The 18084-nt window shown below is 48.7% G+C and overlaps 1 protein-coding gene across 1 annotated transcript in view; it reads right to left on the minus strand.

Annotated features, from left to right (window-relative positions):
* Positions 1–1551: 1551 nt before the first annotated feature.
* Positions 1552–18084, minus strand: part of LOC135532910 (proto-oncogene vav-like) — a 70438-nt gene continuing 53905 nt past the window's right edge. Inside the window, 12 exon segments of the mRNA XM_064960345.1 lie at positions 1552–2246; positions 3279–3430; positions 3681–3804; positions 5828–5915; positions 6048–6158; positions 8166–8197; positions 8554–8619; positions 12888–13024; positions 14076–14112; positions 15066–15088; positions 15316–15410; positions 17498–17599. Of these exon segments, the coding sequence (XP_064816417.1) occupies positions 2193–2246; positions 3279–3430; positions 3681–3804; positions 5828–5915; positions 6048–6158; positions 8166–8197; positions 8554–8619; positions 12888–13024; positions 14076–14112; positions 15066–15088; positions 15316–15410; positions 17498–17599 (1021 nt within the window). The 3' untranslated portion in view covers positions 1552–2192.

Below are 18084 nucleotides of genomic sequence, written 5' to 3' on the forward strand. Positions count from 1 at the left end.
TAGGTAAAAGGTCCCCTATATAGTGCACTACTATAGACCAGACTCTGTTCTGTGTAGGTAAGAGGTTCCCTATATAGTGCACTACTATAGACCAGACTCTGTTCTGTGCCATTTGGGACAGAATCTCTGAATATTAGTCAATATTAACTGCAACGATGCTAAAGGTAGACTCAGCGATGTGGCGAAGATTCACAAAGTAAACGGCATAGTGGGTCAATTTCCGCATAACTAAAAGCGTTGAAGCGCGAGGCTCAACTTCTCTGCTGTTCTCGCTCGTCTCCGCTGCGGTGCTGCTCGTGGCAACGTCATTTCAGAGTTTAAATATTGAACACGCCGAATGGCACGTGTCTTTTTTACCCTGTCGCTCGTTTGAAAAACGAGATTCAGTCTTGGAGGTGTTTCCTGGCCGATTCCGCGTTTGGTTTTATTGAGGTTTGTCCCCCATGAGATACTGTACACAAGGAAGCCTATTTCACTTCCTCCGAATTAATTGAAGACAACTAAAAAAAAAATCTGTATTTTCGCTGAGGATGTTTTAGTTGTGCAATTTTACATAAAGGTGTTTGGTGCAGTATTTCGTAAACAAATATTGCGACGTGTTGTCTTAAGTACACGAAGTCGGTCTGCTGGGCAGGTCCATCTATGCTCTTGGATAGAGAGCTGTCACCGCAGCGGTTCATCCCATGTTAGTGGGAAAACGGGGCATTGTCAAATCAAAACACAACCTTCATTTACCAATTGTGACACTCCGTCTTAGACAAGCCTGACTTTATGACCAAAATGATCCTATGTACACCTTGTAGTCCGTCTAGACACTATAATAACTGACTCGTATCTGTTTTCAAAGGGATGTGTTGCTTTTAAAAAGGCATTCGCTCATTGTACATAGTCCATGTTAACATGACAGAGAGAGACCACGTGGTACGTCAGAGGGTTTATTCACAGCAGAAACATTGGATCAGTGCATTGAGTTTTACACACAGGAGGAAGCCAGGGGGTCCCTCGACATTAACACGTCTGACCAGGGCTGTATCCGTGTGTAGTGGGGGGGGTCATAGAGATGGAAAGAGGCCATATCATTGTATCCGTGTGTAGTGGGGGGGTCATAGAGATCATAGAGAAGAGGCCGTATCATTGTATCCGTCCCACTACGGCGTCTGTGACATCGTGGGCAGTGCCATTGAAGCCATTTTGAAGTAGTCCCATTTTCTTCTTCACGATTGGCTGATACCTCCTGATGACCCGGGCTGCACATGACTCCCAACAAGGTCACCAGGTAGGGATCAGCCAATGAAGTTGGAAGTCCCAGCCAGTTGACGACATTGAAATGGTGGAAGCCCTCAATGGTGCTGCCCCGTGCTAATACAACCTTTTGGCCACTAGAGGCCTCTATCATTCTCTATGGTCGTGGTAAGGCTTCCACCATATTGCCTCTATCTTGCAGATCAAACATTTAATCGCCTCCACGCAGTCTTTTTAATTTTTAATTTTAAATCATCACTGGATGTCTAATAAATCACTGTGTTTACTTCATGAAAATAACTTCAAATAAATGTTTTATAATTTATTTCCCTGAGCCTCCTTCAGCCATTGGAATGCTATGTCTGATCGCGTCGGTGTGTTGATAGAAATTTAAATATATTTACATGCACAGCTCTGATTGGCGGATAGAATTGTCTAGACTCTAGAGCAGGGATGGGCAGCTCCAGTCCTCGGGGCCCTGATAAGTGTCACACTTCCGCCCCAACTAAGACACCTGACTCCAGTAATGCAATGATCATGTTCTTCAGTTCAGAATTACAGTCAGTTTAATCAGCTGTGTTTGCTAGGGAAACAGTGGGACTGGAGCTGCTCATCCCTGCACTAGAGCCTACCCAGCTTACCCCTTCAAAGTAGGTGGAGAAATATGCAAATAAAAGATGACTGGTCATTGGTCAGAAAAATCAGATCAGATTGTGATGTCATGCTGTGGGTCAAAAACCCAAGCATTGTTTTCAAAAGGACATTATCGTAATTTTATACAATTTCAGAGTGTTATTTCAACCTCATAGTGTGGAGATATTGTTGAAAAAAACAAAACAGTAAAATCACATTTTTGACTGCACTGGTTAGGGCCAAGGGAAGGGGTAGGGGTTGAATTGGGACACACTGTCTCTTTCACACACAGGTGAAGGTGTGACAGTGAGGCGACATCAGCAGTATTCAGAGTAATCCTCTTCTACATAGTTAGCTGGGAACAGACCAACCTACAGACAGAGAGACAGGAGTTAGCTGGGAACAGACCAACCTACAGACAGAGAGACAGGAGTTAGCTGGGAACAGACCAACCTACAGACAGAGAGACAGGAGTTAGCTGGGAACAGACCAACCTACAGACAGAGAGACGGTAGTTAGCTGGGAACAGACCAACCTACAGACAGAGAGACAGGAGTTAGCTGGGAACAGACCAACCTACAAACAGAGAGACGGGAGTTAGCTGGGATCAGACAGAGAGACGGGAGTTAGCTGGGATCAGACAGAGAGACAGGAGTTAGCTGGGAACAGACCGACCTACAGACAGAGAGACAGGAGTTAGCTGGGAACAGACCAACCTACAGACAGAGAGACAGGAGTTAGCTGGGAACAGACCGACCTACAGACAGAGAGATAGGAGTTAGCTGGGAACAGACCAACCTACAGACAGAGAGACGGGAGTTAGCTGGGAACAGACCAAACTACAGACAGAGAGACGGGAGTTAGCTGGGAACAGACCGACCTACAGACAGAGAGACGGGAGTTAACTGGGAACAGACCGACCTACAGACAGAGAGACGGGAGTTAGCTGGGAACAGACCAACCTACAGACAGAGAGACGGGAGTTAGCTGGGAACAGACCAACCTACAGACAGAGAGACGGGAGTTAGCTGGGAACAGACCGACCTACAGACAGAGAGACGGGAGTTAGCTGGGATCAGACAGAGAGACAGGAGTTAGCTGGGAACAGACCAACCTACAGACAGAGAGACGGGAGTTAGCTGGGAACAGACCAACCTACAGACAGAGAGAAGGGAGTTAGCTGGGAACAGACCGACCTACAGACAGAGAGACGGGAGTTAGCTGGGATCAGACAGAGAGACAGGAGTTAGCTGGGAACAGACCAACCTACAGACAGAGAGACGGGAGTTAGCTGGGAACAGACCAACCTACAGTCAGAGAGATGGGAGTGTGTGTGTGTGTGTGTGTGTGTGTGTGTGTGTGTGTGTGTGTGTGTGTGTGTGTGTGTGTGTGTTGGTCCTCACCCGTCCATAGACCTCTCCTTTCCACCATCCATTGTGAGCTTTCTTAGACAGGACCTTGACTGTGTCTCCTTCTCTCAGAGACAGCTCTGTACGGTCTCTGGCTGAGAAGTCGTACCTGGCCCTAGCTGTGCCGAACGAACGCACACTGCCACCTAGAGGAGAGAGAGAGAGGGAGAGAGGTGAGCGTGGGTGTGTGTGTGTTGAAACAGACAGTATTTGAGAGTACTTATATTTGAGGTTATGGAAGGAAATAAGTTGAGGTTTGTTGGAAGAGTCTTGAGAGTGTGTGTGTGTGTGTGTGTGTGTGTGTGTGTGTGTGTGTGTGTGTGTGTGTGTGTGTGTGTGTGTGTGTGTGTGTGTGTGTGTGTGTGTGTGTGTGTGTGTGTGTGTGTGTGTGTGTACCTGGGGAGGGTGTGTTGAAGGGTGTATCACTCTGTTCAGGCTGGTTGAAGGGGGTCTGGAGGGTGGTGTCCACATCCTTAAAATACTCCTTCAATGAATGTTGCTGGTAGAACTGAACCATCTCCTAACAGAGCGATGAGGGGAGAGAGAGGGGGGAGAGAGAGGGGAGAGAGAGGTAGGGGAAGGGGAGAGAGAGGAAGGGGAGAGAGAGGAAGGGGAAGGGGAGAGAGGGGAGAGAAGGGGAAGGGGAGAGAGAGGTAGGGGAAGGGGAGAGAGAAGTAGGTGGAGGGGAGAGAGGGGGAAGGGGAGAGAGGGGGGAGGGGAGAGAGAGGAAGGGGAAGGGGAGAGAGGGGAGAGATGGGGGGAGGGGAGAGAGAGGTAGGGGAAGGGGAGAGAGAGGTAGGGGAAGGGGAGAGAGGTCGGGGAAGGGGAGAGAAAGGTAGGGGAAGGGGAGAGAGAGGTAGGGGAACGGGAGAGAGAGGTAGGGGAAGGGGAGAGAGAGGTAGGGGAAGGGGAGAGAGGTCGGGGAAGGGGAGAGAAAGGTAGGGGAAGGGGAGAGAGAGGTAGGGGAACGGGAGAGAGAGGTAGGGGAAGGGGGAGAGAGGGGGAGGGGAGAGAGAGGTAGGGGAGATGGGGGAGGGAGGTAGGGGAAGGGGAGAGAGAGGTAGGGGAAGGGGAGAGAGAGGGGGAGATGGGGGAGGGGAGAGAGAGGTAGGGGAAGGGGAGAGAGGGGGAGATGGGGGAGGGAGAGAGAGGTAGGGGAAGGGGGAGAGAGAGGTAGGGAAAGGGGAGAGAGAGGTGGGGGAAGGGGAGAGAGAGGTAGGGGAAGGGGAGAGAGAGGTAGGGGAAGGGGAGAGAGAGGGGGAGATGGGGGAGAGAGGTAGGGGAAGGGGGAGAGAGAGGGGGAGGGGGAGAGAGAGGTAGGGGAAGGGGGAGAGAGAGGGGGAGATGGGGGAGGGGAGAGAGAGATAGGGGAAGGGGGAGAGGGGGAAGGGGAGAGAGGTAGGAGAAGGGGAGAGAGTGGGGAGGGGAAGGGGATGGAGAGGTAGGGGGAAGGGGGAGAGAGGTAGGGGAAGGGGAGAGAGAGTTAGGGGAAGGGGAGAGAGAGGTAGGGAAGGGGAGAGAGGGGGGAGGGGAGAGAGAGGTAGGGGAAGGGGAGAGAGAGGTAGGGGAAGGGGAGAGAGGTAGGGGAAGGGGAGAGAGAGGTAGGGGAGGGGAGAGAGAGGGGGGGAGATGGGGGAGGGGAGAGAGAGGTAGGGGAAGGGGAGAGAGAGGGGGGAGATGGGGTAGGGGAGAGAGAGAGATGAAGATACAAAGTGCTTTACAAAAAATAGTTAAACATGTTGTTTATATTTACAAAAGAAGAAGAAAAAGGGATGTGAGGTAGAGGGAGAGAGACGAGGAGGGTAGACAGAGAGATTAGAGGTAGAGGGAGAGAGACGAGGAGGGTAGACAGAGAGACGAGGAGGGTAGACAGAGAGATGGGAGAGAGATGAGGAGGGTAGACAGAGAGACGAGGAGGGTAGTCAGAGAGATGAGGAGGGTCGACAGAGAGACGAGGAGGGTCGACAGAGAGACGAGGAGGGTAGACAGAGAGATGAGGAGAGTAGACAGAGAGACGAGGAGGGTAGACAGAGAGATGAGGAGGGTCGATAGAGAGACGAGGAGGGTCGACAGAGAGACGAGGAGGGTAGACAGAGAGATGAGGAGAGTAGACAGAGAGACGAGGAGGGTAGACAGAGAGATGAGGAGGGTCGACAGAGAGACGAGGAGGGTAGACAGAGAGACGAGGAGGGTAGACAGAGAGATGAGGAGGGTAGACAGAGATGAGGAGGGTAGACAGAGAGACGAGGAGGGTAGACAGAGAGACGAGGAGGGTAGACAGAGAGACGAGGAGGGTAGACAGAGAGACGAGGAGGGTAGACAGAGAGATGAGGAGGGTAGACAGAGAGACGAGGAGGGTAGACAGAGAGATGAGGAGGGTAGACAGAGAGATGAGGAGGGTAGACAGTGAGACGAGGAGGGTAGACAGAGAGACGAGGAGGGTAGACAGAGAGACGAGGAGGGTAGACAGAGAGACGAGGAGGGTAGACAGTGAGACGAGGAGGGTAGACAGAGAGACGAGGAGTGTAGACAGAGAGCCGTACGATTAACCCTTTGAATGCTTTCTTCTCGTTGATGCGGTAGAGGCCTTCTGTTGACGTGATCTTGATGTGTCTGATGTCCATGTTAAACCTGGAGGAGACAGAGTGAATGAGAATCAGTGTGTGTGTGAGAGAGAGAGTAAGAATGTGTGTGTGTGAGACAGTAAGATTGACAGCTGTTAGACAGAGCCTTTCTGATTGGCCAGTAAGGAGGCAGGCTCACTTGAGGCTGATTGCAAACTCTCCTCCGTCTTTCTGGCGGACCAGAAACGTTCCGTCCGACCGTGAAATCAGGAGGTTCTTCGCCTCTGACCGGTCCATGTTCCCCGCAAACCTAGAACCCAAATCACTTAAATGACAAAACCTAGAACCCATTGCAGTTACATTAGAACAGTACAAAACCTTTCCCATGATTGCTATCAATAACTATTTTCAAACACAGAACACTTCCAAACCTAGAACCCTGCAGTGATACCACACTCTTAGAAAAAGGTGATATCTAGAACCTAAAAAGGGTCTTCGGCTGTCCCCATATGAGAAACCTTTGAAGAATCCTTTTTGGTTCCAGAGAGAACCCTTTTGGTTCCAGGTCGAGGTTCCAGGTGGAACCCGTTCCACCTGGAACCCTCGACCTGGAACCAAAAATGATTCTTCAAAGGGTTCTCATATGGGGACAGCAGGAGAACCCTTTTGGAACCGTTTTTTCTAAGATTGTAGGTGGTGCATATCTAGAGCATCGGTATGAGTGATACCAGGTGGTGCATATCTAGAGCATCGGTATGAGTGATACCAGGTGGTGCATATCTAGAACATCGGTATGAGTGATACCAGGTGGTGCATATCTAGAGCATCGGTATGAGTGATACCAGGTGGTGCATATCTAGAGCATCGGTATGAGTGATACCAGGTGGTGCATATCTAGAGCATCGGTATGAGTGATACCAGGTGGTGCATATCTAGAGCATCGGTATGAGTGATACCAGGTGGTGCATATCTGGAGCATCGGTATGAGTGACACCAGGTGGTGCATATCTAGAGCATCGGTATGAGTGATACCAGGTGGTGCATATCTAGAGCATCGGTATGAGTGATACCAGGTGGTGCATATCTAGAGCATCGGTATGAGTGATACCAGGTGGTGCATATCTAGAACATCGGTATGAGTGATACCAGGTGGTGCATATCTAGAGCATCGGTATGAGTGATACCAGGTGGTGCATATCTAGAGCATCGGTATGAGTGATACCATGTGGTGCGTATCTAGAACATCGGTATGAGTGATACCAGGTGGTGCATATCTAGAGCATCGGTATGAGTGATACCATGTGGTGCATATCTAGAACATCGGTATGAGTGATACCAGGTGGTGCATATCTAGAACATCGGTATGAGTGATACCAGGTGGTGCATATCTAGAGCATCGGTATGAGTGATACCAGGTGGTGCATATCTAGAGCATTGGTATGAGTGATACCAGGTGGTGCATATCTAGAGCATCGGTATGAGTGATACCAGGTGGTGCATATCTGGAGCATCGGTATGAGTGATACCAGGTGGTGCATATCTAGAGCATCGGTATGAGTGATACCATGTGGTGCATATCTAGAGCATCGGTATGAGTGATACCAGGTGGCGCATATCTAGAACATCGGTATGAGTGATACCAGGTGGTGCATATCTAGAACATCGGTATGAGTGATACCAGGTGGTGCATATCTAGAGCATCGGTATGAGTGATACCAGGTGGTGCATATCTAGAACATCGGTATGAGTGATACCAGGTGGTGCATATCTAGAGCATCGGTATGAGTGATACCAGGTGGTGCATATCTGGAGCATCGGTATGAGTGATACCAGGTGGTGCATATCTAGAGCATCGGTATGAGTGATACCAGGTGGTGCATATCTAGAGCATCGGTATGAGTGATACCAGGTGGTACACATCTAGAATATCGGTATGAGTGATACCAGGTGGTACATATCTAGAACATCGGTATGAGTGATACCAGGTGGTGCGTATCTAGAACATCGGTATGAGTGATACCAGGTGGTACGTATCTAGAACATCGGTATGAGTGATACCAGGTGGTGCATATCTAGAACATCGGTATGAGTGATACCAGGTGGTACACATCTAGAACATTGGTATGAGTGATACCAGGTGGTGCATATCTAGAACATCGGTATGAGTTATACCAGGTGGTACACATCTAGAACATCGGTATGAGTGATACCAGGTGGTACACATCTAGAACATCGGTATGAGTGATACCAGGTGGTACACATCTAGAATATCGGTATGAGTGATACCAGGTGTAAATAGAATGGTATCATTACTCACCATAGGAAGTCGGATAGGTCGGGAGTTGGTCTCTGGGGAGAGAGGTCAGAGGTCAGACAGTTTTGAGAACACAACCCATGCTTCCTGAAGCACTTAATAAAACGTATGTTGGTATTTCTATCAATACCAGACACGATGTAGCCTAGGGGCGGCAGGGTAGCCTAGTGGTTAGAGCATTGGACTGGTAACCGGAAGGTTGCAAGTTCAAAACCCCCGAGCTGACAAGGTACAAATCTGTCGTTCTGCCCCTGAACAAGGCAGTTAACCCACTCTTCCTAGGCCGTCATTGAAAATAAGAATTTGTTCTTAACTGACTTGCCGAGTTAAATAAAGGTTAAAAAAAATAAACTATGACATGGGCAATCAACTACAAGTCAGTGGTACTCACAGAGATGAAGGGCTGGACCTTACTGCAGGGGAACCAACCCATCTGACCAATCGTCACGTTCTTGCCCTGAGCGACACACACAGCAGACCAATCAGACGACTAGAACAATTAGCACATTATTGTACAAAGTACATGTTACAATGGTATTACTCAATAATACGCCAAAGAGAGAGAGAGATGCCAGAGAGAGAGAGATAGATGCTAGAACTGGACAAGAAAGTTGACAACCTTCCCTCCCCCATACGCCCCACTAGACACAACTACGAAAACAGGACACAACTGCAGCTCTGTCGGACGCTGGGTATGGACATAGTAAATGGTAGGCTTCGAGGGGACGCTGGCTATGTACATAGACAATGGTAGGGTTCGAGGGGACGCTGGGTATGGACATAGTAAATGGTAGGCTTTGAGGGGACGCTGGGTATGGACATAGAAAATGGTAGGCTTCGAGGGGATCCTGGGTATGTACATACATCCTAATTGTCCCTAGAATTTCTAAGCAAACAGCTGGAGGCAGGGCTTTCTCCTATAGAGCTCCATTTTTATGGAACGGTCTGCCTATCCATGTCAGAGACACAAACTCGGTCTCAACCTTTAAGTCTTTACTGAAGACTCATCTCTTCAGTGGGTCATATGATTGAGTGTAGTCTGGCCCAGGAGTGGGAAGGTGAACGGAAAGGCTCTGGAGCAACGAACCGCCCTTGCTGTCTCTGCCTGGCCGGTTCCCCTCTTTCCACTGGGATTCTCTGCCTCTAACCCTATTACAGGGGCTGAGTCACTGGCTTACTGGGGCTCTCTCATGCCGTCCCTGGAAGGGGTGCGTCACCTGAGTGGGTTGATTCACTGATGTGGTCATCCTGTCTGGGTTGGCGCCCCCCCTTGGGTTGTGCCATGGCGGAGATCTTTGTGGGCTATACTCGGCTTTATCTCAGGATGGTAAGTTGGTGGTTGAAGTTATCCCTCTAGTGGTGTGGGGGCTGTGCTTTGGCAAAGTGGGTGGGGTTATATCCTTCCTGTTTGGCCCTGTCCGGGAGTGTCCTCGGATGGGGCCACAGTGTCTCCTGACCCCTCCTGTCTCAGCCTCCAGTATTTATGCTGCAGTAGTTTATGTGTCGGGGGGCTGGGGTCAGTTTGTTATATCTGGAGTACTTCTCCTGTCCAATTCGGTGTCCTGTGTGAATCTAAGTGTGCGTTCTCTAATTCTCTCCTTCTCTCTCTCTTTCTCTCTCTCGGAGGACCTGAGCCCTAGGACCATGCCCCAGGACTACCTGACATGATGACTCCTTGCTGTCCCCAGTCCACCTGGCCGTGCTGCTGCTCCAGTTTCAACTGTTCTGCCTTATTATTATTCGACCATGCTGGTCATTTATGAACATTTGAACATCTTGGCCATGTTCTGTTATAATCTCTACCCGGCACAGCCAGAAGAGGACTGGCCACCCCACATAGCCTGGTTCCTCTCTAGGTTTCTTCCTAGGTTTTGGCCTTTCTAGGGAGTTTTTCCTAACCACCGTGCTTCTACACCTGCATTGTTTGCTGTTTGGGGTTTTAGGCTGGGTTTCTGTACAGCACTTTGAGATATCAGCTGATGTACGAAGGGCTATATAAATACATTTGATTTGATACATAGTAAATGGTAGGCTTCGAGGGAACGCTGTGTATGTACATAGTAAATGGTAGGCTTCGAGGGGATGCTGGGTATGTACATAGTAAATGGTAGGCTTCGAGGGGACGCTGGGTATGGACATAGTAAATGGTAGGCTTCGAGGGGATGCTGTGTATGTACATAGTAAATGGTAGGGTTCGAGGGGATGCTGGGTATGTACATAGTAAATGGTAGGCTTCGAGGGGACGCTGGGTATGGACATAGTAAATGGTAGGCTTCGAGGGGACGCTGTGTATGTACATAGTAAATGGTAGGGTTCGAGGGGATGCTGGGTATGTACATAGTAAATGGTAGGCTTCGAGGGGACGCTGGGTATGGACATAGTAAATGGTAGGCTTCGAGGGGATGCTGTGTATGTAAATAGTAAATGGTAGGCTTCGAGGGGATGCTGTGTATGTACATAGTAAATGGTAGGGTTCGAGGGGATGCTGGGTATGTACATAGTAAATGGTAGGCTTCGAGGGGACGCTGGGTATGGACATAGTAAATGGTAGGCTTCGAGGGGATGCTGGGTATGTACATAGTAAATGGTAGGCTTCGAGGGGACGCTGGGTATGGACATAGTAAATGGTAGGCTTCGAGGGGATGCTGGGTATGGACATAGTAAATGGTAGGCTTCCTGTCCAACCAAAAACATAGAGACCCAGAAAATCGGAGTCTACGCCTTCACTGTGGTGAATCACTAAAAACAATACAGAAATACACTACGGAAAAAGAAGGAACAGCATGTCAGAAATCAGATCAAAGTATTTGAAGAATCCATCCATATTCTAACCACTTCTGGGAAAATTTATGAGTTTTCTATCCAAAATGGAGATGTATAGATAAACCACTTCTCCAAACAACAAAAACATATACTTGATCAATTACAAATCTTAGATTCAACTATTAAAGACTACCACTGGATTCTCCAATTACAATTAATGAACTACAGGACAAAATAAAAACTCTCCAACCCAAAAAGGCCTGTGGTGTTGATGTTATCCTCAATGAAATAATAAAATATACAGACCACAAATTCCAATTGAATATACTTAAACTCTTTCACATCATCCCTAGCACTGGCATCTTCCCCAATATTTGGAACCAAGGACTGATCTCCCCAATCCACAAAAGTGGAGACAAATTTGCATATGACATAACATTATATATATATTATATTATATATTATATATATTATAATATTATATATTATATTATATATATATATATATGACATAAGTCTGAAATAAAATGACACACATACACACAGCTTTGTAGTGAGACAGGGATGCAGCTTGATATACATCAACAGACTGGCCAGGGCTCTAGAACAGTCTACAGCACCCGGCATCACAAATGTCTACTGTTTGCTGATGATCTGGTGCTTCTGTCCCCAACCAAGGAGGGCCTACATCAGCACCTAGATCTTCTGCTCAGGTTCTGTCAGACTTGGGCCCTGACAGAACTGGGCCCTGTCAGACCTGGGCCCTGTCAGACCTGGGCCCTGACAGATCTGGGCCCTGTCAGACCTGGGCCCTGACAGACCTGGGCCCTGTCAGACCTGGGCCCTGACAGACCTGGGCCCTGTCAGACCTGGGCCCCATCAGAACTGGGCCCTGACAGACCTGGGCCCTGACTGACCTGGACCCTGTCAGACCTGGGCCCTCACAGACCTGGGCCCTGACAGTAAATCTCGGTAAGGCCAAAATAATGGTGTTCCAAAAAAGGTCCAGTTGCCAGGACCACAAATATAAATTCATCATATTGCCCTTTATGGTTGTGAGATCTCAACATATTGCCCTTTATGGTTGTGAGATCTCACCATATTGTCCTTTATGGTTGTGAGATCTCACCATATTGTCCTTTATGGTTGTGAGATCTTACCATATTGTCCTTTATGGTTGTGATATCTCACCATATTGTCCTTTATGGTTGTGATATCTCACCATATTGCCCTTTATGGTTGTGAGATCTCAACATATTGCCCTTTATGGTTGTGAGATCTCACCATATTGTCCTTTATGGTTGTGAGATCTCACCATATTGCCCTTTATGGTTGTGAGATCTCATCATATTGTCCTTTATGATTGTGAGATCTAACCACATTGAGACTCTGCATGCAGTACTCTGCAAAAACATCCTCTATGTAAAACACCGTAAAACACCAAATAATGCATGACTTTACCCGCTAATTATCAAAATCCAGACAAGAGCCGTTAAATTCCACAACCAGGACAGCAACACAAGTATACCCAACCAAATCATGAGAAAACAAAAAGAGATTTGTTTGACACATTGGAAAGAATTTACCAAAAAACAACTGCCAGATGTATGAACATATTAGAGACACATATTTCCCTCAGATTACACAGACCCACAAAGAATTCGAAAACAAATCCAATTTTGATAAACTCCCATATCTACTGGGTGAAATTCCACAGTGTGCCGTCACAGCAGCAAGATTTGTGACCTGTTGCCACAAGAAAAGAGCAACCAGTGAAGAACAAACACCCCCAATAAAACCCATTTGAAGGAAAGAAAGAAAGAGAGAGAGAGAGAGAGAGAGAGAGAGAGAGAGAGAGAGAGAGAGAGAGAGGGAGAGATGGTATCTCCACCCTCCCACACACTCATACTACAGGAAGCATGCTCTGCCTGCACCGTGTGTGTGTGCGTGTGCGTGTTTCACCTCCCACCACGTTAGGTTGGCATCGGCTCTTGTCAGTTCGATGACATCACCCATGGAGAGGTGCAGTGGTTGGCCGAACGCTACAGGGGGCGGAGGTAAACCATAGTACTCCTGACACACCTCCATTGTAGGAAGGCCTGAGAGAGAGAGAGAGAGAGAGAGAGAGAGAGAGAGACACAGAGAGAGAGAGAGAGAGAGAGAGAGAGAATTTGTTAAATTCTACAACCACCTAAAAGGAAGTGATTCCCAAACCTGCCATCACCTACAGAGAGATGAACCTGGAGAAGTCCCCTAAGCAACCTGTTCCTGGGGCTCTGTTCACAAACACACCCCACAGAGCCACAGGACAGCAACACAATTAGACCCAATCAAATCACGAGAAAACAAAAAGATAATTACTTGACACATTGGAAAGAATTAACAACAAAACAGAGCAAACTAGAATGCTATTTGGCCCTAAACAGAGAGTACACAGTGGCAGAATACCTGACCACTGTGACTAACCCAAACTTAAGGACAGCTTTGACTATGTACAGACTCAGTGAGCATAGCCTTGCTATTGAGAAAGGCCGTCGTAGGCAGACATGGCTCTCAAGAGAAAGACAGGCTATGTGCTCACTGCCCACAAAATGAGATGGAAACTGAGCTGCACTTCCTAACCTCCTGCCCAATGTATGACCATATTAGAGAGACATATTTCCCTCAGATTACACAGATCCACAAAGAATTTTAAAAACAAATCCAATTTTGATAAAACTCCCATATCTACTGGGTGAAATTCCACAGTGTGCCATCAGAGCAGCAAGATTTGTGACCTGTTGCCACGAGAAAAGGTCAACCAGTGAAGAACAAACACCATTGTAAATACAGCCCATATTAATGTTTATTTATTTTCCCTTTTGTACTTTAACTATTTGTACATCATTATAACACAGTACATAGACATGTGAAATGTGTATATTTCTTCGAAACTTGTGAGTGTAATGTTTACGGTTCATTTTTTATTTGTTTATTTCACTTTTGTTTAGTATCTACCTCACTTGCTTTGACAATGTTAACGTATGTTTCCCATGACAACAAAGCCCCTTGATTTGAATCGAATTGAGTTGAGTTGAAAACCGTTCCCGTTCGAATCTAATCCCAACTTGATTCAGTTCTATAATGTTACTCTACTTCTGGGATCCTCACCTGGACTGGCTTGTCTGTGAGGAGCTGACTTCTTATTCTGTAGGAACAAGAAAGGTCATAGATATACAAACCACTAGAACAGACCCACAGATATACAACCAGCTAGAACAGACCCACAGATATACAACCAACGAGAACAGACCCACAGATATACAACCCACTAGAACAGACCCACAGATATACAACCCACTAGAACAGACTCACAGATATGCAACCAACTAGAACAGACCCACAGATATACAACCCACTAGAACAGACCCACAGATATACAACCCACTAGAACAGACCCACAGATATACAACCAACTAGAACAGATCCACATATATACAACCAACTAGAACAGACCCATAGATATACAACCCACTAGAACAGACCCACAGATAATGCTCCTAGCACACAGTCATTCCTCAGTAGTATAGTGACAGGCTGCCAGATAATGCTCCTAGCTCACAGTCATTCCTCAGTAGTATAGTGACAGGCTGCCAGATAATGCTCCTAGCTCACAGTCATTCCTCAGTAGTATAGTGACAGGCTGCCAGATAATGCTCCTAGCTCACAGTCATTCCTCAGTAGTATAGTGACAGGCTGCCAGATAATGCTCCTAGCTCACAGTCATTACTCAGTAGTATAGTGACAGGCTGCCAGATAATGCTCCTAGCTCACAGTCATTACTCAGTAGTATAGTGACAGGCTGCCAGATAATGCTCCTAGCTCACAGTCATTCCTCAGTAGTATAGTGACAGGCTGCCAGATAATGCTCCTAGCTCACAGTCATTCCTCAGTAGTATAGTGACAGGCTGCCAGATAATGCTCCTAGCACACAGTCATTCCTCAGTAGTATAGTGACAGGCTGCTAGATAATGCTCCTAGCTCACAGTCATTCCTCAGTAGTATAGTGACAGGCTGCCAGATAATGCTCCTAGCTCACAGTCATTCCTCAGTAGTATAGTGACAGGCTGCCAGATAAAGAGCCTCTGAAAGGAGCCTTACCTTCTTCATGTTCCCTGAGTGGTCTGAAATACAAAGCACGACACAGCTGAGTGCACAACACTACACACACCTGCAGAAAACATACAGTCAAAGAAAACACGCACACACACACACACACACACACACACACACACACACACACACACACACACACACACACACACACACACACACACACACACACACACACACACACACACACACACACACACACACACACACACACACACACACACTGTAGTGGTTCTACCTGAGTTGCGTCCGCAGCCTGGTACTCTTCCCAGACATTCTTTATGAGCGGCCATTCTGCAACGACTACAACGATACCCCTGGAAGAATATCCCCCTGAGAGAGGGAGGGAGGGAGGGAGGGAGAGGAGGGAGGGAGGGAGGGAGGGAGAAAGTATAGAGACAAAGAGAGAGAGAGAAGGCGAGAGGGAAGGAGACAGAGAGAGAGAGAAGGAGAGAGAGAAGGGGAAGGGATAGAGTATAGAGAGAGAAGGAAGGAGAGGGAAGGAGGGAGGGAGAGCGAGAGAAGGAAGGAGAGAGAGAGAAGGAGGGAGGGAGGGAGAGAGAGAAGGAGGGAGGGAGAGAGTATAGAGAGAGAAGGAAGGAGAGAGAGAAGGAGGGAGGGAGAGAGTATAGAGAGAAGGAAGGAGAGAGAGAGAAAGCGAGAAGGAGGGAGCAAGTATAGAGAGAGAAGGAAGGAGAGAGAGAGAAAGAGAGAGAAGGAGAGAGAGAGAAGAGGAGGGAGGGAGTATAGAGAGAGAAATTAAAGAGAGAGAGGAGGGAGAGAGAGAGATTAAAGAGAGACAGAGATTAAAGAGAGACGAGGGAGAGAGAGATTAGAGAGAGAGGAGAGAGTGAGATTGTGAGAAGTCAATCTATCTATCTTTCTATCTATCTGTCTGTATGACGAGTACTATTTGACTATTTAACTAACTACTTAGCAGTCTTATGGGGGTAGAATCTGTTCCGGGCCTTGTTGGTTCCAGACTTGATGCATCGGTACCGCTTCCCATGCAGTAGCTGAGAGAACAGTCTTTGACTTGGGTTGCTGGAATCGGACCATTTTTAGGGCCTTCCTCTGACACCGCCTGGTATAGAGGTCCTGGATGTCAGGCAGCTTGGCCCCAGTGATGTACTGGGTCGTACGCACTACCCTCTGCCACCGCCTGGTATAGAGGTCCTGGATGTCAGGCAGCTTGGCCCCAGTGATGTACTGGGCCTTCCTCTGACACCGCCTGGTATAGAGGTCCTGGATGTCAGGCAGCTTGGCCCCAGTGATGTACTGGGCCTTCCTCTGACACCGCCTGGTATAGAGGTCCTGGATGTCAGGCAGCTTGGCCCCAGTGATGTACTGGGCCTTCCTCTGACACCGCCTGGTATAGAGGTCCTGGATGTCAGGAAGCTTGGCCCCAGTGATGTACTGGGCCTTCCTCTGACACCGCCTGGTATAGAGGTCCTGGATGTCAGGCAGCTTGGCCCCAGTGATGTACTGGGCCTTCCTCTGCCACCGCCTGGTATAGAGGTCCTGGATGTCAGGAAGCTTGGCCCCAGTGATGTACTGGGCCTTCCTCTGACACCGCCTGGTATAGAGGTCCTGGATGTCAGGCAGCTTGGCCCCAGTGATGTACTGGGCCTTCCTCTGCCACCGCCTGGTATAGAGGTCCTGGATGTCAGGCAGCTTGGCCCCAGTGATGTACTGGGCCTTCCTCTGACACCGCCTGGTATAGAGGTCCTGGATGTCAGGAAGCTTGGCCCCAGTGATGTACTGGGCCTTCCTCTGCCACCGCCTGGTATAGAGGTCCTGGATGTCAGGAAGCTTGGCCCCAGTGATGTACTGGGTCGTACGCATTACCCTCTGTAGCGCCTTCCTCTGACACCGCCTGGTATAGAGGTCCTGGATGTCAGGCAGCTTGGCCCCAGTGATGTACTGGGCCTTCCTCTGACACCGCCTGGTATAGAGGTCCTGGATGTCAGGCAGCTTGGCCCCAGTGATGTACTGGGCCTTCCTCTGACACCGCCTGGTATAGAGGTCCTGGATGTCAGGCAGCTTGGCCCCAGTGATGTACTGGGCCTTCCTCTGACACCGCCTGGTATAGAGGTCCTGGATGTCAGGCAGCTTGGCCCCAGTGATGTACTGGGCCGTACGCACTACCCTCTGTAGCGCCTTGCGGTCGGAGGCCGAGCAGTTTCCATAACAAGAGTTGATGCAGCCAGTCAAGATACTCTCAGTGGTGCAGCTGTTGAACTTTGAGGATCTGAGGAGCTTGTGTGTGTGTGTATGTGTGTGTGTGTGTGTGTGTGTGTGTGTGTGTGTGTGTGTGTGTGTGTGTGTGTGTGTGTGTGTGTGTGTGTGTGTGTGTGTGTGTGTGTGTGTGTGTGTGTGTGTGTGTGTGTGTGTGTGTGTGTGCGTGTGTGTGTGTGTACCTGAGGAGCATACTGCAGGCCTTGCAGGAGGTGGTATCTTCAAAGCAGTGCATCTGGAAGTCATGACTGTTGGCAGTACAGTTCTCTGGACACATGTTGGACCTGCGGATCAATCAAACAATCAAGCAACCAAATAAATCCACCAGTCTGTCAGTCTGTCCATTAGTCAATCCCTCCCTCCCGCCATCCATCCACCAATCCCTCCCTCCATCCATCCACCAATCCCTCCCTCCCTCCATCCATCCACCAATCCCTCCCTCCATCCACCAATCCCTCCCTCCCTCCCTCCATCCATCCATCAATCCCTCCCTCCATCCACCAATCCCTCCCTCCCTCCATCCATCCCTCCCTCCCTCCATCCACCAATCCCTCCCTCCCTCCTTCCACCAATCCCTCCCTCCCTCCATCCATCCACCAATCCCTCCCTCCCTCCATCCATCCATCCACCAATCCCTCCCTCCACCAATCCCTCCCTCCCTCCCTCCATCCATCCATCAATCCCTCCATCCATCCTTCCACCCATCCCTCCCTCCCTCCCTCCTTCCACCAATCCCTCCCTCCATCCACCAATCCCTCCCTCCCTCCAT

The sequence above is a fragment of the Oncorhynchus masou genome, chromosome 5 (assembly GCF_036934945.1).
Source record: "Oncorhynchus masou masou isolate Uvic2021 chromosome 5, UVic_Omas_1.1, whole genome shotgun sequence".
NCBI lineage: Eukaryota > Metazoa > Chordata > Actinopteri > Salmoniformes > Salmonidae > Oncorhynchus > Oncorhynchus masou.